Raw genomic sequence first — 18376 nt, forward strand, 5'->3', positions numbered from 1 at the left:
AAATCGTGGTTTCAATGGGATGGGTAATTATGCACAGGAGGCCAACTGGCTCATCTGTTACCGTATTTGTACCAAACAGTCTGTTCCTTGGGATGATGTTACAGTGCCATCTGGAGATTCAAAATCCCTGTGGGAATGCAGTAATTTTCCTCCCTGGCTTGTACTCACTGCTTGCTCTCAGTAATTATTGCACAGGTCCTGTTTAATCACAAGGCAACACCTGGATAATCACAGAGCAATTTGCAGGAACTTGTGTAGGGGACAGAGGGATGGAGGTCCTGGCTGCAGAGGATTTAGTGCGCAGGAGCAGGGATGGTGTTCCACCAAAGGCGGCTCAGCACAGCCTGGGCTGGCCTCCGGACTAGTGCTTGTCTGATCAGGGTCCTAATTCTCAGTACCTTTAAACCTTTTCTTTCTTTGTCTCTGAATTCTGTTCCCCTCCCTCCCTCCAAATTGTCTCAGTCTACCCAGGGAGTCACTAGTCTGGTCTGGTGGTTTTGCCCCAGAGTGATAGAGGATGCAAATAAATTAATCTCCAGAGAAGCTGAGCATGCTAACCAGGCCTGTATTATTGCTGCCTGGCCAAATGTTCCCTCTCTTTGCCTTCAGCTTGATTTTCCAGTTGTGAGAAGGTGCCACCCTCCAGCATCTCTTGGTTCCAGGACCAACAGTTCACATTTATCTAGCAGTTGCTTCTGCCCACAGGATTCTGCATTATGTGAATGGTCTCCTTTACGCCTCTCTGTGGTAAGCTCTCAGTTAGCTGTGGTAAGACTGGAGCCAGACTAACATGAGAACATGAGGTGTTTGGTCCCATCTCTTTGGTTGGGATTCTAAAAAAGCAAAGTTACAGGCAAACTCATCAGAACCTTTGGTGGGTCTTGCCTTGGTACAACTTAACAAAAGAAAATGTGATACCTTCTGTCTATACAAAACCATCAGCATTGTTTGAGCTAAACAGCAATATTGGCACAGGAAGAGAATGGCCATGAATAGGCATAGGCTGGAATTAGAAGAAAGTTTCTGCCCCCCAGAGGAGTAAAGTTTGGTGGCCAGTTATGGAATTGCAGGGAGGAGAGCAAGGAAGTATTTTTATTATTAAAATTAATAAATTGATGTCTAATGAAGTGACCAACAATACAGAGATTTGAGCTTGGTAATTCAGGATCTTCCACTTAAGCCATGTTTCATGGATTTCATTCTTTGGAATTGAGTACATGAATTTAAAAGAACTGGGGGTTTTGAGGGTTTTTTTGCTCAGTGGGGGGGCTTGTGCTGTTAGGGGAAATGCTTGTTATCTGCAAAGGATAATTTCTTAATACTGAATCAGGAAACAGGCACCCCACATGACTGAGGGGCTGCTGGAGACATCCTTACCTTGCTTTAGTGTATTTTAGCAAATCAGTAACAAAGGGTAGTATGAGATGTAATTGTAAAAATAGCAGGATTATGGAGGTTAAAGTGAGCAGTACAAGCAAGGGAGAAATGTTCTCATACTTTAATAATCCCCAAAATATCTCCAAAGTGGGAGAACATAGAGCAACAAAGTACATGGAATGTGTGAGTGCTTAGAGATGCAAATCTGGATTGTGCCTTTGTCTGTGGTCAGCTAACTTACTACCTCTAAGTTAGCAAAATGGGACCCCGAGTAGTCATCCTCATGGTCTGGCCAGCTGAACTGAGGAGGGTCTGAAAGGCAGGGCATGCTTAGCTCCCCTGTGGTCCCTGCATCTCTGCTTTGCACATCTCTGAAAGCAATCAGTGAAGTTTATTTCTGATTCCAGCAGAGGAAAATGCAACTGCTTTATTTATGTTTTATTTTCCTTTTGGTTTTGTGGGTTGTTGTCTTTGGTTTTTACATGGATTCAGCTCCTTCGTGGTATAGTGATTTAAAAGAGGAGGGTAAGTTCAGATGCACAGCTTGTGCTGCCAGAGCTTGATAGTCAGCCCGAGGAAAATGAGGGGGTTGTTCTGTGCTTGATGACAATACCAAAAAAAAAAAAAAGTTCACTATTTGGCATTTTTAAAGAATTATTAGGTTAAGGAAATGAGAAGGGTTAACCTAAAGCCCTGCTATCAAAGGAAAGCCTTATGAATACTACAGTGAAGGACTGTGTTCTTCTTACTGACAAGGATTTTTTCTTGAATGAGTGAATCTTTATTAACCTCAGTGGAATTTAAATTGACACTAAGCTCACCTGCTCTGTATCACAAGAGAGACTTCTTTCAAGTCAGCAGAATTAAGTAGTACTATAGCACTAATGAGGCCTCTGGAGCATTATTTGGCTCTTATAAAACAAAAATTGTGATCAATTAACTGCAAATAAATTGGTAGTAGCATATGTGTCTGAAAGCAATCCAGTTATAGAGAGCTAAATGGGCTGATCAATGTCAGCACGGCCTCTCCCCAGCACTCCTAGAGCTGTGATGCAAACTTTCATTTGGTTTTCAGATGGAGCATCAGAAGCAATAAGGATCACATAGAAATTCAGAAAATTAAGCAGGCCCAATGGCCCAACTGCCAAGGTAGCGCTTGCTCCTGTGGGAGAGCACAGGCAGCAGCTGCAGCAGCAGCCACGTGTGCATCTCTGGTAATAAACAGAGGGAAGGGACCTCAGGGACTCTGCAGTTGTGGGAAACATAGAGAAAAGAATAATCAGTCTCTCAACTACAAACCATCTTTCAGCAGGTGAAGTTGTGGTTCTTTGAGAATGTAACAGTTGTCTTATCATAAAGAGAGAAGGAAATAAATCTTGGTGTAGCACTGTGCTGGAAAGGATGGGCCAATTGTGCCAGGCTTGGTTTTAAAAAGAATGACAGTTTAGTGAAATACTCTACACGGGCTCCATGCGATCTTGTAGCAACAGCACTTCAGTGACCAAGGGGAACACTGCTACCCAAGAATGGCTGTGGATATGGTTCTGGGTCTGATCCATGATTAAAAGATATCATAAATAAATATCAGATGATTTATTTAATGTATGTTACATTATTATGTATGTTCTTACAAGCTTCAGAAAACATGAATGTTTAGGAAATATATGGGAGAATCTGTTAGCTGCTATTTAATTATCTTCCTTTGATGATTTCTGCTTTACGGATGAAAAAGTGACCACTTTTCTTGTGATAAGGAAAACAGGCAACAGATGTTTTATGAGGAGCTTTGGAACAGTTTGAGAATACTTATCTATCTAGAAAACTTGCAACCTACAAAATCACAAGGGGCACATAGAAAAGTTGTCTGGTTGACTGTTTTCTGGCTCTGTCTAAACAGCCGTTCAGGACTATCGGGCAAGGTAGTAGGAGTCAGGTTCCAAGAATGGAAAGCTGGTGGTTCCTTGTGCAAAGGGTTATATTTTGCAAAGTTCCTGGCTGAAGCACCTGTGTTAAAGTGAGGCAGGGATCACAGCATGACACAGAGAGGGATGCATGGAGTGAGTGTAGTGCCAGGAACAGAGGAACTTTCTTGATCCCAAGTCTGCCCTTCAGCTCAGTATAAGCATTAAGCCCAGCCATATGTGCCAGTTCTGTTTGTGAGAGAGTTAGCCTGCTCAGGTAATCCATCTCCAGCACTTCCTACCTGCAGGGACAGTGCTCTTGCTCCCTCCTCCCTCCCTGATGGGAGCTTAGGAAATTAAATGGCTGAGTGGGGTCAGTGCTGCAGCAGGACACAGACCCCAGGGTCTCTATTGATCAGTGGCTCTGAGTGTGGGAGGAAGCTGACTCTTCTGTGTCTGTAATTCTGTGCTCTGCGAAAAAAGGCTGAGTGATGTGGTTATTTTATTGGTTTTCTCTGGTTAAATTTTCAAAATTGGTTGATAGGCAAATTTGAGGAATAGTGCCATTAGCTAAGAGGTATTTTCTCTAACTGAAAACATCACATGGTTAGGTAGCAGTGCCCAAGGCCCTGTAATGTATGTTATAGCAGCACTGAGCTGCTGGGGGTATGTTTATTATTGAGGTTTGTTTGTAAGGACTTACTAGTGTGTGCTGTGGATTGTTCACCTGGCTACAGTCTGCTGCTGAGGATTAAAAAAACAGCAATGAAACTGCTGAAAACACAGTTAGAAATGTTAATAATGGTGAGCCAGCTTTGTGAGATGCTTAGGATGAAACTGCAGTCAGAATTACTTTAATTTCTCCAGCTGCATTGCCTGTGCATGCAGAGCACTGTGAGAACAGGAAGGTGATTTGTTTCATTGCTCTCTTCGGGCTTGTAGAGTTTTGCAAATGAACTTTACAAACCTGTGTTTTTCTTGATTCTTTTTCTTTTTCCCCTTTTGTTTTCCAACAGGAGTGTCCTAGTGGGGTTGTTAATGAAGAAACATTCAAACAGATCTATGCACAGTTTTTTCCTCATGGAGGTAAGTGGAGTGCTTTGTGCCTGTCAGGGTTCTTGAAGCCCTAACATTGCCTACTGCCAGCTGGCTGCAAAACTGCTGCAGATCATCTGTGCGAGAAATGGGAATCAAGCTGAAGCTTTGAGGGGTTTTAGACAGAAACACAAACATCAAGGTAATAAAATTTTAGGCCCTTTGAACAGTTATTTCACATAGAAAAACCCCCATAAAGATTGCCTCTCAATGTCAGCTCCTCTTTCCCCAGGTCCAAAATAGAAACTGGAGGTTGATGTTTTGCTCTGTTCTGACTTTCTGTTGGCAGAAAGTGGAATTGCTTCTCTTCAGTGTGTCTCTGCTTCCCTGCTGTTGAACTGCTAGGCATGTAGTGTCTAGCACAGGAGGGTCTCAGACTTCTTTTTGGCCTGAAAATTAATCAAAACCTCCTTAAAATTCTTAAAGCAGTTTTTAGTTGATAAGTGAATTCCTGGATACCTGAAATGATCATTTTTGGTGTTTATGTCACTAAGACAGGGCCATGTCATGAATGGGCATAAAAAAGTATTGTATTAAATCTCTCAAATAATACATGTTCTTGCTTTTTAAAAACCTCAAGAATCTATATATTCTGACTGAATATGTTTCGTGGGGATGCTGTTCTCAAAGTGAAAGAAATTAGTAATTTAAGTGGCTTTTTAGCAAAAGATTACGTATTTGAGGCTTTCCAAAATATCCCACTCTGTAGTAGCTGCAGAACACAGTCTTTAGGGAACAACGACTGACCCTTCTGCAAGGGTGAATGTATGCATATACATTTACTAAACGAAGGTCATTAACAAGTGTTTTTTCAACTAAATGTCAAAATAAAACACATTATGCTTATGTTTTACAACCCGTGGGACCTCGAAGAGGTACACCTATAGAAGGTTTGCATTAAATTTCAGTATGAACTTGATGATTTCCTGTTGTGATTTTCTAAACCCAGCAGTTTAAGATTTGAAAGGACAAAAATATACCTCTAGGCGAGATTGCTCTCCAGCAGCCATGGGTCAAACTCAAGTAACTGGAGCAAGACCCTTCTGAAGCTGGGCAATTCCAGGGGGGTCTCTGCTGTGCCTCCCACAAAACAAAAAGGTAGAGAAAGTATGCTTCAGATTTTAGTCACTCTTTGATGGTTTTGCTGTGTTTCCCACCATTTGAACCAGAGACACTCATGGTTGGTGGGGATTTCCTGCTCGTTCTTTCAGATAATGCTCCAAAATCTAAATAGTTTCTACTGTAATAAAAGCTTTTACATTTCAAGGCTGTTTTAAGGGAGGGTGCCAGGATTTTGCAAGTCCATGATAACATTTACTGGTTCATAGAATACCTGGCAGTGTGTCAGGGTTGAGTTGTATACAGAAGGAAAATAAATTAATGACTTATTTAGAACCATCAGTGTATGATGAGTCCCTGCCCTTTGTGCCTTTCAGATGCCAGCATGTATGCACATTACCTCTTCAATGCCTTCGACACTGCACAGAATGGCTCCGTGAAGTTTGAGGTGATTGCTTTGCATCTTCCATCCATGCCACTTTCTCAGTTTTGTATTTTTAACATTTTCTGTCCAGTCTTCATTGCAAAGTAGTAGGACTTGTTGGATTAAAGATTAGAGCCAGTCAGTGTTTTCAAATCTGGTTCACTTCAGTTTATGCAGATGCGATTCCATGTCAGTAAAGAAATATTTAGATTGTGCTAGTCGGGATCAGAGGCAGAAAATGTAGAGGTTTGTGCAGCAGAGAGGAGTGGCTGGGGAGAGTCCCATGTGAAATGAGGTGAGGGACACAGAGAACTTGCATCTTGTACCTTCTGCAGTCATCATGCATTGCATGATGTGTTGAACAAGCATCTCAGGTACTTGGAAACTAAATGCACACTTTAACTAAAAGGCCTGTTGCAGTGGCTACAAACAACCTCTCTTCATGCTCAGCCCATAGCTGTAGGAGTGCAGCAAAGGGATGTATTAAGTCATGGACTTCTGGAGGACTAACTTCATAGTTTTGAAGACTATAAATCTCCTATAAAACTACATATCATAGGCAAAAGCATAGCCTTTGCTGTCAAATGTCCAAAACCTCTATTAATTTCCAGGTAAGACTGGGAAATGTATTTGTTCGTTAAATGTAAAATGGGGATGTTTCCATATGTATCTGTGTGTCTCTGTGGCAGGGGCTCCAGTGGAAGGTTTGCATGGGGCAGCTCCTCAGTAGTTGAAGGTGTTCAGAAACCTAAACAGACTGACAACAGGAAAATGCTGTTAAAATAACAAACAAACAAAAAACCCCAAACCTAGAAAGTGCTGAACTTTCATTCCCGGCAGATCTGTCTCTTAAGTGGTTGTCAAACATGTTAATTTTGTCTCCTTTTTTATCAACAAACTGAAATTCCTTAGAGGCTTGGCAAAAAGAAGCAGAGGTTTCTAAGCAGTGCTGCACTGCCCCATGCAGAGCTCAGTGAGGTGACTAAAGCTATTAAATGAGTTATCAGGAGCTGTAAAGCTCTGTTAGCCTAAGGTCTGCCTGTGCTAAAAATCCCCTGTAGCTATGCTACTCTCATTGCCTGAGCCACCGTGCAGTATAATTAATAAATCACAGTTATCAGAAGCAGTATCTTTACTGTAAGCAAAGAAAACCAATTTAAAAAATGTGTCCCACACTGAGTAATTAGTGGTGGGAATCACATCTGGTCAAGTCTGGCAGATTTTGCCAGAGAGCGATATCTAGGGCTCCCTGTGTCAGAGGAGTTTATCTCTCAAATAAAATTTTCTCCCTTCTTTGCCAGCATCTTGGTCAGGAAGTAAGAAGGCATCAGCTTCTACTTCCACAGGCACAGTCCAGCTGCGTTTGATCAGGTGGTGGCAATCTGAGTGACAGGTCCTTGCAGCAGGGAGGAGAAAGGCTACTGGAGCATCTGGCAGTGCTCTTACAGACTAGACACCTCAGTGAATGCTTCAACCATTGAGTTCAGTCAGAGAGGACACATTTTTGGAAAAGGGAGCCAAAAGAGGTTGATAAGCATATGCTCCATCCTAAAAAGATAAACCTTTTAACTGGCATTGTATAAAGAGGGTGACTTAGAAAAGGATGTTATGAGAATTCACACTTCTCTCACTGCCCCAAACCAGGATTTTGTGATGGCACTGTCCATTCTGCTACGGGGAACTGTTCATGAAAAGCTGAGATGGACATTTAATCTGTATGACATAAATAAGGATGGCTATATAAACAAGGAGGTAAGGCTGTTCCTGACAAATATGGTTGATTTTGGAAGGGAGAGTTGATTGGGTTTTGTTGCAGAACACAATTAATTATACATGCAGCTAATTAAACATAAATCAGAGTGGACTCATGCATTTGTCTGTGTGGAAGCAAAATGCATAGTGGACTTGTTGCATGATTTTCTAGACATATTTTCCTATATCATGGTACCTTTAATGAATTGTGTTTTCCAGGAGCAAAATGCTGGTTACACCTCTGAGACACATAAGTTTTGTGAAGGGGAGGGTGATGGTGGCAGTACTTTGTGACTGAGGCTCAAGGACTTGCTTTCTGCATGGGGAGATACTGTGGGGGTTATCCGAAGCAGCACCACTACCAAATCCTGCATTGTCATCTGTTTTTATCTTCTTATCTGGTATTGCTTGTTCCTGTTACGGAGAGCCTTAGTTTTGAGCATAGTGACCTTGAATATGTGTCAAGTACAAATTGGTCCACTCAAACCCATTGTGCATCCCTGGCAGGTTTGCAGTTACTGCCACCAGTCATGGAGCTGAGGGGCAATTTGTGCAAGGTATGGGGAGGGACCAGATTCCCAGTTCCAGCTGTGAGGGTCCCTGGCCCTGGGGGATGCCCTAGGGACAGGGCTGGTGCCACAGTGCAGGGCTGAGCACAGCCCTTGCTGTCAGCACCTCCTGTGTCAGAGCCAGGCCAGGGGAGGGGAGGGGAGCGAGCACTGGGAGCATGTGACACTGTGGGGGCAGAGGGAAGCAATTCTTTCTATAGGGTGTTTGTGTGTCTGGTTCATCTGTCTCCATGCACATGCGTGGGCATTCAAGGTGCTGGTTTGTCACAGGAGAAGGAGGGTGAAGAATAAGGCAGTGCAAGACAGAAATGGGCCCTCATTTCATTTCTTTTTTGTGTTTGTGCTGGCATGCTGCCATGGCAGGAAATGATGGATATCGTAAAGGCAATTTATGATATGATGGGAAAATACACGTATCCAGTGCTCAAGGAAGATGCACCAAGGCAGCATGTAGAAGTGTTTTTCCAGGTACCTGGGTTTTTACTGCTTTTTCTTAACACTTTAACTAGGTACTGATAAACTTTCCTGTAAAGTTGTGTCTATACCTCGTTATATATTTCAAAATAAGCCCTAGCAGCCACTCAGCCTAGCACTGCAATGCCTGCTTATTTCTTGGCTCCAAAGGTATCTCCCATGTCTCTTAGCCTGACCCTTTGCCTTGGGATGTGCCATGTCCAGTAAGTCTGAAGCCTCTGCATGTGTTGCAGGCCTTCTGTGCTGTTTCTCTCAGTTGCCTTAAGGACTGACAGGAATGTGGGTGTGGGTCGGTCAGGCAGTGAATGAATAAACGATGGAATAAGGACAGAGGTTCTGGTGTGTGTCAAGAAAGCAGTTCGAGATGATCTCAAAAGTGCTCCAAATCCCAGGGTAAACAAGTCCTTAGCAGTTGGCCAATCCAGCACTGGCCACTGGCCACTTAGTCTGTGGGCTAAGCTTAAGTGTCCAGCTTAATCCAGGTTGCATCAACTAAGATACTGTACTGTAACAATAGTGTTATCAATGTAAACTAATTTTTACATTATTTTATTTTGCAGAAAATGGATAAAAACAAAGATGGAGTTGTAACTCTAGATGAGTTTATTGAATCGTGTCAGGAGGTAAGGACTAAATTGTAACTGCAAGGAAAGCTCTATCTCATGTCACATCATTTGCTTCCCTTTGGATAAACTCTATTTGAAACAAGATGCAGCTCAGGATCCTGGGTTTTCTTTGCTCTGTGAAAAAAAAAAAAAAAAAACAACAAAAAACCCCAAAACAATCAAACCAAAACAGCTTCCAGACTGAGTTTGTGATGCCCTGTGAAGCCTGTGACTCAGTAGTGAGGTAGGGTGAGGCAGAATATGGCAGGTGATGTCTTCATGTGCAGTGCTTTTATTTTACGTAGTGGACTGCAGTCCCTGATTCTACAGACAACCAGACAACTGTAGAGAAAGCTCTTAACTGTCTTAGGTTGTTTTGGGGTTTTGTTGGTTTGGTTTTGGGTTTTTTTTCTTCATTTTGAGAGTCTGCTGCTGTCTCTGTGTACTGCCCCAGATGTCATTATCAGGTACCACATTGCTAGAACCTCCCAAAGTCAAAGGTGTCTCAAATTCTTGCAATTACAGCATTGAGTTATAAAACCAGTTGATGTTTTCATGGTGAAACATTAAAAGCAAATGCTTTCATCATCAAAGCAATGATTTTCATTTTTCCTCTGTTTTGGAAGTAAGCCCCCTCTTGCAAATTCCATATATGAGGTTGGCTGTGTTAAGATTTGTTGGTGCTTTTAGCACTGGCACAAAGAAGCATCGGTGCTAACAGACTAATGTCTGTTGTCTTGGACCTGGATTGTGTGAATATTCACTCTGAGATATCTCTAATATTTGACCACTGCAATAATAGTGTAAAAGGTAACCTCTGCCTTTTGGAATACTTATATTGGTGCACCAAATTGCATATTGCAATATTGCATATTCTGTGCATTTTAAGTTGCCTGGAAAATTCTTTCAAGTTCTGCATCTGGACAGCTCTTCTGTCCCTGAACAAGGGGAGGGAAGGTGCTCACTGTGGTGAGCTGGGCTGGCTTCTGCTGCTTTGGTGTCAAACCTGGCTCTGGCCACATCCAAGTCTTAGTCACAGACTTCAGGCAGCCAAACCCTTGTTTAGCAGATGCATAATAGAAAGCTAATGTTTTTCAGTTACTTCATTCTTGGTTCCTCCTGATTGTTTGGCTTATTTTTGCCACCATCTTTATTTAATCATTTGTGTTGTGTATTATTCTGCACGTTGGTAACTTGCCTGTAGGTGTGTGTATGATCAGGGGGTCTCAGTATTGAAGCAGCTTTACTTTACCTGTAACTGTTAGAGTTTTAATTCTCTGTCCCTGTTTGGTTTGGTTCCTTCTGCTGCCATCCTGGCACTGGGAGCTGGGCAGGCTGATGCACTGTCAGCTGCTGTTTCCTGGCAGGCAGGAGCAAGCCCTGCAACACTGAGATTTATTCTTTTTATCTTTATGAAAAGCAAACCAAAGTGCACAGCAGTGCTCACCTCTGCCGTTGCAGCGGCTCTGGCTTGAGGACAGTGAAGCCCTGGCATGACCCTGGAGAGGTTGATTTGCTTCCAGCTGCTACTGAGTGAGCAGTGACAGGGATGATGCAGCCTCACAAACGACTGAGGAAAGCAGTGCAATAGATCTCTTAAGCTGCTCAATGTGGAAAATTGTTTTTATGTTACAGGCAGACAGCTGTTCTGAACTGAATTCCTGGGGGGAAAAAACATCATTATGTTTTTGAATACTAGTCTGGTTCTTATCTTGAAGTAAAATTCCAATACTTCAGGAGAAATAATCCAGGATTTTCCTTGTGTCTGTCTGTAACTTTCTCATTTGGCTCTAGGAACCTCAGAGAGGCTGAGGTTGCGCAGATTGCATGTGTTTTGGGTTTGAACTGGAATTTCTGGCAGGAAGTGCTCCCTCAAGGCAGTTTTCTTGTTGGTTCAAAACCTGCCATTCCATTTGGACTTGTGGACCACATTAGCTGAGAGCACATTTGCATGCCCAGGGTCAGGGAGGGGTTCTGAGGGTTGAGCACAGGCACCAACCCGGTGCCCTGTGCAGCACAGCTGTGCTGGACATCAGGCTCAGGAGAAGACCCTGTGCTTGGTGTGTCTCAAACCAACCCAGGGGCAAAGCACAAGACAGCTGCTGTGCTGAATCAGGCCTGGGCATTGAGCCCCAGTTCACAGAAGGGGAAAGCATTCCCAGAGCAAGGCTGCTGCCTGCTGGAGCAGCTGCAGAGCTCCCTGGTGCCGAGGCAGAGTTATGAATTGTGCTTGTCCATGCTGGTTTCATGGAGTATCTTCTCCTTGCTTTCAGGACGACAATATCATGCGATCCTTACAGCTCTTTGAGAATGTCATGTAACCAGACGAGCACTGGAGGAGTCTGAGACTTCTGTGTAACAAAGATCTTCTTTCTGGGTGAAAGATTTTACAACTGAACCATGTGTGTGAGGATTTTGTATGATATGTCCAACCAAATGGCAACTGAATGCAACCGATCTCACCACTTCTCCCCGGAAGATGCTGGTGGACTTTTGTTTCATTTTGGAAGCATGTGAATATTTTAACAAATTCTGACAAGAGAGAACTGCTGGTCGAAGTTCAATGAGTAATACAGAGCATTGTTTGCTAGGCACAAGTCCTGCTTTTAATCTAGCAAGCTTAATTCCCTATAATAGCACATGTTGATAGCTATTCAGCCATCTATTGCAAGTGACAGCTCAGACCATAACTCTGTTTGGCACAATGTTCTGTGGATGCCTTTGCTGTTAATCTGCTTTGACAAAACCCCAATCTGCCAGGGCAGTCTGTGAAAAAATGAACAGTCAATGTACCTGGGACATTAAACAGACAGCCCATGTAGCCAGTATTCCCATTCCTGCAGAGATCCTGCTTATCCTCTCACATGCACTGATGCCACTACACTGAGTTTAGTGGACTTCTTCCCTAACATATTAATCAGGTGATCTTCATGCCAGGATGAGTCAGAAAGGAGCAGAATGTGTTGCACATATTAATATAAAAGTACAGAACAAATCCTGTTCAGGAGTGGTAAGTTTCCAAGAGACCAAGGCAGGTATGTGAGGGCTGGTAGAGAAAGATGAACACCTGCTCTGGTCCCAGATGCCTGCTGAGTCCCAGGGACACCAGGTGATGCTCCACAGTGCATCTCAGCAGCACCACAGCCATGTGCTCTGGTCTTTTTTCTGTAGTTTGGCACACACTTCCTAAGTTCATCACTGGACATTACAGTCAGGTCTTACCCCCCTTATGGATTTATTTAAGCTTTCTTGTTTGACTTAGTGAAGAACAAAGATGCAGCTGTGTTTCAACATACGGACCTTGGTACCCACAAAGTGCCCAGCACATTTGATTGGGAGTTCTTGAATTGTTACTAGCCTCAGAATCAGCTCCCAGGCCGCATACTTTTTTCCTACAAGGCAGTAGCATGCCTTGTATAAGCCCCATTTTTTGCTAATGCCAAGTAGAGTATTGCTTTGGAGGTTTGGTTTTTTAATTAATAAAACAGAAAAGTTCATGTAGTGAATTTACATCAAGGTTGGTTGATTTGTCAGCTGGGGAACGTCAGAGCCTTCTGTGAAGAAGCCTTTTAGGAAAGCTGACCCACCAGAGTGCCATTGCCATCTCCAGGCAGACAATGGCTAAGAAGCAAAGGGAAGAAGGGAACAGCCAACTCTTCCAGCTGCTCAAACCATGCAGATGGGATAGTCCCTGCTGTAGTGCTGCATCATTCCCATCCAGTAAGCATATATTTTTATTGTATCACATACTATATTACAAACAAACTGTTAGCACTGAAGATATATTTTAAAAATTATGTAAGTGGAAGGTTTTTTATAATACAGAATATACAGAATGCCTCAGTTCTGTAGCCCTAATTTTGTAAAAATTTCATCTGTTGAATCATTCCTCATTACAGAAGTAGGTCTGATCAGTCCTAGTATAATGGTAATGCCAATTCCCCAAGATGGGGCATTTTCCCCTTTTACTGTGCTCCTCCATACACTTCTGTGTAGTCTTTATTTCTCTAAGTTGTTCCCTTGCCATCAAAAGTGGTGTTCAAGTGAAGTTACATGTCTGCAGGAATGACACCTTAGTTCATCTTGTTTATTGCCTTTCATACAAATACCATTAATTAATTCCTCCCAGCAGTGATCCAGCAGCTCCAGTGAGAGGCTGGGATTTGCAGGAGTGATGCCCTAGTGTGGGAGTACCTTTCCTCCAGCTGTTGGGTCATTTAGGCTTTATTTAACAGGCACTTTGTAAAGACATCAGTTGTAGCTGAAATAATAGACAGTTTACCCCATTCCTTCTTGATTCTTCTTGCAATCACTTTAGCAAATGACAGAATTTAATATAATTACCAGATTTTTCCTCCCACCAGAACTGCTTAATCTATTATTTTAAGCAGTTCACTTCAGCAGAGGGAGAAGTGGTCAGGACAATGGAAATTAAGGATTTGAATCAGGCTAGCACAGTGCCTTTTTCGTCCAATAGTCTTGCTTCAAGTGTGCTTATGAGATGGCACATACAGACAGAAGTGTTTGGAATGTGCCCTTTTCAAAATAAAATGTTATTAGTTGCATGATGCCATAGTCCCTGAAGCTAAATTAATTTCTGGAGTTACTGTGATGAATTTTGACTCATCTGTGTTTCCTGGTCTACTGGCAGCAGTTCTGTGGGGGCTGCCTTTGTCACCAGGGCTGTCACTGTTTTCTCTTGAGTGTGGCTCCAGCTCAGCAGCAAACAGCTGCTGTCACTGTCAGTGCATGCTGACGTGCATTGCTTATCAGGGTACCAGTACTGACCCTGCACTTCTGCCATCTCCTTTGCTGCTCCACTGTGCCTGCTTTTCACTGCCAGGAACAATGAGGGTGCATCAGGTAGAGAGGAACATGCTGACAGCCACACTGAGTCTGCCCTTAGAGGATAACGAGCTTGATTTGGATCCCATTGGAGTCAGTCCCCTCCCACACATCCCTGATGTTCAGCCCTGGGTTGAGCTCTGTGCTTCACCTGAAGCCCACAGTAGCTGAGACAGGAGGACTTGCAAAGTGTCACCCACAGCTGCATTTTCCCAAAGCTCAGATTGCAGAATCTATCTGTGGCAGAGTCCTTGCCATTGCAAACCCAATTATTTCCCTGTGTTTGTCCCTGATCCCACTGTTACAGCCAGAGGCTGGGATGCACCAGTGCATAGAAGGCCTCTGGGCTTTCCATCAGCAGTATCTGTCCATGGCAGGTGGGCTCCAGTTGGCAAGTGAGACATCAGTGATTGTGAGAGAGCTGCTCTCTGCATGGAAATGGCTTTGGGTTTGTTTTTTCATGTTTTCTGTGAATATTACTCTACTGTAAACTTGCCAAGCCTCTGCTCGCTCATAAACGGGGCTTGCAATATTTATGACAAACACTACTACAGATTTCTAAATAAAACACACTATGCTACTCCAGTCTCCCACCCTCATCAATCCTCCTGCCAGTAGACAGAAGGCAGTCAAATTCTCTGTCAGTGCTATTAACTGTGCACTTTTCCTGCAAGTTATGAATGTTTAAGTAATGTCTGAATCAGGACTCTGACTGTTTCGCTAGTTACAAACATTAGTCTGCATCTTCATGCCAGCATTTTATAAAGAAAGCTTTTCTAACATGCATTTTAGGTAACAATCTGTTGACAAATAGGAATGTGATAAATGATAATGCAAAAAAGGAAAAAAAAGGAAAAAAAAGGTAAAAAAGTACCGTGTCTGTCCTGTGGCTGCTTGTTTTCCTGTTCCTCTGAGCACAATGCAATATTGTGAGTAACCATGAGCCAAGCTAAAAGCTTGAGAAACAAATACCCTGAGGTTCAGGCATTGTGGGCAGTGGCATTTCCTGACTTCAATATGTGTTGAGAACAAACACCCTTGTGTCCGTGGGTTGCCTCCGATGAGATAGTAGCAGCAGTGTGTTAAACTTCTCTTCTTCTTTATGGAAGTGCCATGAAAGACCTAAGGAAATGTGCAAATAATGTAAATTGTGATATCTAAAGCCATGTTAATGGATCAGCCATGTATAGCTTCACTGTTACAAATGCTATTCTCCAATGGCAATTTGTAATCAATTTTGTTGAATGGTTTTTAAAATGTTGGTTTTAATAATAAAAAGAAACACTTGGAGGAGGGTGTCCTTTCTTAAATCCAGTATGTATTTTTTCTCAAGGGACACTGTTAGGTTAAAAATTTGCAATGAAACTTTTAAAAGTGGGACTCAAACATGTATCTATCTGTGTGCATGGGGGCTGTGACACTGAACTGTGCCCTGAGCTAACACTTACATGCCAATGATTTATTTGCATCACTGATTCACGGGTGCTCTTACATTTGATGTGGTGGCATATGCTGAACTGATAGTTTGGCCCTTGTGTAAAGTTCAGAAATGTTCTTCTACCTGCACCGCTGATAGTAACTTAGGGTAGTGAAAACTGCAAGCTTACAGGCTTTTCTCTTCTGCAGTTCTGCTTAAGTATAAGCAGGAAAACAGACAATCATTTTGGGAAAAAACCCGCAAACACTATTTTATGTTATAGATAAGAAAAATAACCCAAAACATCAGTGTCCCTTCAGCTTTGGCTTATTGTAAGCATCCATTCTGACACATTGAGGAATCCAGAAGTGATTTTGCCAGACTATATATATGTGTACATATATATATATATATATATATATATATATATATATATATACAGATATATATATGTGTGTGTGTGCATGTATGTTTGCTAAACTCCATTTTGTTGGGTATTATCTGTCTACCAGTACATCCCAGGAAAAAGAACATTCATCCATGTGGAAATATGGAAATAAAGGTGTCTGTGTGAAACGTGGTCTTGGTGTCACTGCAGTGCCTGCCCAGCACTCACTCCCACAGGTACTTCCTGCTCCCAGAGACAGCAGGGCCCTCTGGACAATGCCAGACTGGAATTCTTGCTCCCTCTGCAAGAAGAAGGTGCGCTAACTGCCTGTTCAACACCTCTCGTTCCCTGGGATGCGTCCCAGCTGCTGCCAGGCAAAGCAGGCTTGGGTTCAAAGCAGGTGCGTATGCTTTTTGTTTGCTTTTTGGCTGAGGTTTGTTCAAGTGGCTGGTGAAGCCTGAGTTACTGCTGCAAGATATTGGACAGCTCTGGTTTTATTCTGAGCCCATTACTATTGCAGTGTGAGCATCTCATCCTGCTGCTTCAGGGGTCCAGAGCATTGCACCTGAAGGATGGAGGGGCAGTGGGGAGGGAGCAGCTCTGCACTGGCCCAGGGGCTGTCTCTCACTCTGGAGCACAGTGGGGGAGCCTCAGGTGTGTGCCACAACTCAGGATATACAAGGTTACTTTTGAATACAATAATAGCCTTTTTTTTTTTTTTTTTTTTTTTAACTGAGACATTAATTCTGTAACCTTTGCTTAACCCTGCAGGTCCAGCAAACTGAAAAGGAGGAGTTTGCTGGGAACACGTTGGCACATGAAGTCCTTTAATCACATCAGATCTGCACTGTGTGGGATGAGGCATGGGAGCTGCAGGAGCAGAAATTCTGTGTGATGGAGAGCTGGTGATGGACCCACCCCTGCTGCTTGGCCAGGAGAGACTGGTTCTCTATAAACAGGACCCCTGTCCCCATTACCCTCCAGGAGGTAGGAAATAATGAACTGATGATCTCCAGAGCTTCAGTGGATGTGGTTATTTCCAGACTGTTCTGTTAAAATTTCCCTTGTTGTCTTGGAGAGGAAAATCTCTCTTTCTCCATCTGTTCTCATAGAGACTGGGAATTGCTGTAGGGCTCTGGCTGGAAGCCCCCATGGCAGGAAGGGGCCTCCTGAGCACAGGGTGAGTTGTCATGTTGCCTGGGACATTCTCCTGGGGACTCACCTGCTGTCCTGTCCATGTGCACAGCAGCCTGCAAGGAGCTTGGGGGGTATGGGATGATCCACACTCCTTGTTCAGGACAAGGGCTTCTGCAAGGGTGGACAGGGCTCCTGGTGGTGGGGAGAGGGGGCCACTTCCAAAGTTTCTTGCTGGGATTTGCACCCGCAGCCAGCAGCCATGAAATGGAGAAGGGGAACAGCACCATTGCAGAGTTCCCCTTGCAGGAATCTGCTTTGCTCTGAAGTCTGGCTGCAGGAGATGGGCCTGGACAGTCACTGCGCTCACCCAGACAGCAAAGCACGAGACTGAGCCTAGACACTCCTTGCAGCTGTGAGCTCCCTTCCCTGCAGCACAGCTTTTCTCAGGACATCCCTAAACCCAGCCCCAGTTCCCTCTGCCTTGACTGATGGAGCACACGAGGGATACACTGCCCCAGCATTTTAGAGTCTGTGTTTGCTCTTTACATTGCAGAAAGCCAAGGAGTGAATACATTGATGTTGTGAGGGATGCAGGGGAAGGGCCCTCTGCTAGTAATGTGCAGTCATCTTGTTGTTAAAATGTCTGTGAAATGTTAGTGCTGATCCAGGACTTCCTAGAAGAATAATAAGTTATTGAAAAATGTTGATTTAAAAAAATCCAAGATTGATTTTACAATCCCAGGGCTAAATTGAATTTGTTGACATTTTCACAGAAACTGATCCAACCTTTGTGTTCTAATTAACTTATTGATTTACTTATAAATTGATATAAATTGAAAATATATAACAGCATAAACATACACTAAGATAAATGTCAGCACAATGTTTTCTGTCTGAACAAATCATCTAAATTTCAGAGATCTCAGAACACAAAGAATTACCAAAGCCTTGTTTTCTTCACACAGCTTAAGCTGTTACAAAAGAGCATTTGTCACCAACCAGTTATAAGTAAGAAGAGTAATACCCATTGTGGTGGGTGAGCATTGACAGGAGGGAGGCACACTGTCTGTTCTGTAACTGATAATGAGGAAAACTTTTTGGAAAATCCCATCTATGTGTATGACAAACTGAGTTCCAAAAATACTTCTCAATTTTTCTCAATTTTTGTTTCAGACTTTTTAAAATTTACCTCACTTTGCCTTATTTTATTTTGCACTAAGCTGTGATATCATAATGCTTAGATCTTGAAGAACATCTGCTACAAACAAATTACCAGATTGCTTTTGGTTCCTTTGGTATTCAAATGATGGAGCTATGTACAAACAAATGAGAT

The 18376-nt window shown here is 43.0% G+C and overlaps 1 protein-coding gene across 10 annotated transcripts in view; it reads left to right on the forward strand.

The window, feature by feature from the left end:
• The window catches only part of KCNIP1 (potassium voltage-gated channel interacting protein 1), a 285944-nt gene extending 270529 nt beyond the window's left edge, over window positions 1-15415 (forward strand). For all 10 annotated transcript variants that reach the window (XM_038149892.1, XM_038149899.1, XM_038149894.1 and 7 more), the window contains 6 exons: window positions 4295-4364; window positions 5810-5880; window positions 7501-7608; window positions 8541-8645; window positions 9212-9274; window positions 11530-15415. In XM_038149892.1, the coding sequence (XP_038005820.1) occupies window positions 4295-4364; window positions 5810-5880; window positions 7501-7608; window positions 8541-8645; window positions 9212-9274; window positions 11530-11577 (465 nt within the window). In that variant the 3' untranslated portion in view covers window positions 11578-15415. The remainder of the gene's footprint in view (window positions 1-4294; window positions 4365-5809; window positions 5881-7500; window positions 7609-8540; window positions 8646-9211; window positions 9275-11529) is intronic.
• Window positions 15416-18376: the final 2961 nt, after the last annotated feature.

Source organism: Motacilla alba, chromosome 13 (genome assembly GCF_015832195.1).
Source record: "Motacilla alba alba isolate MOTALB_02 chromosome 13, Motacilla_alba_V1.0_pri, whole genome shotgun sequence".
Classification (NCBI taxonomy): Eukaryota; Metazoa; Chordata; class Aves; order Passeriformes; family Motacillidae; genus Motacilla; species Motacilla alba.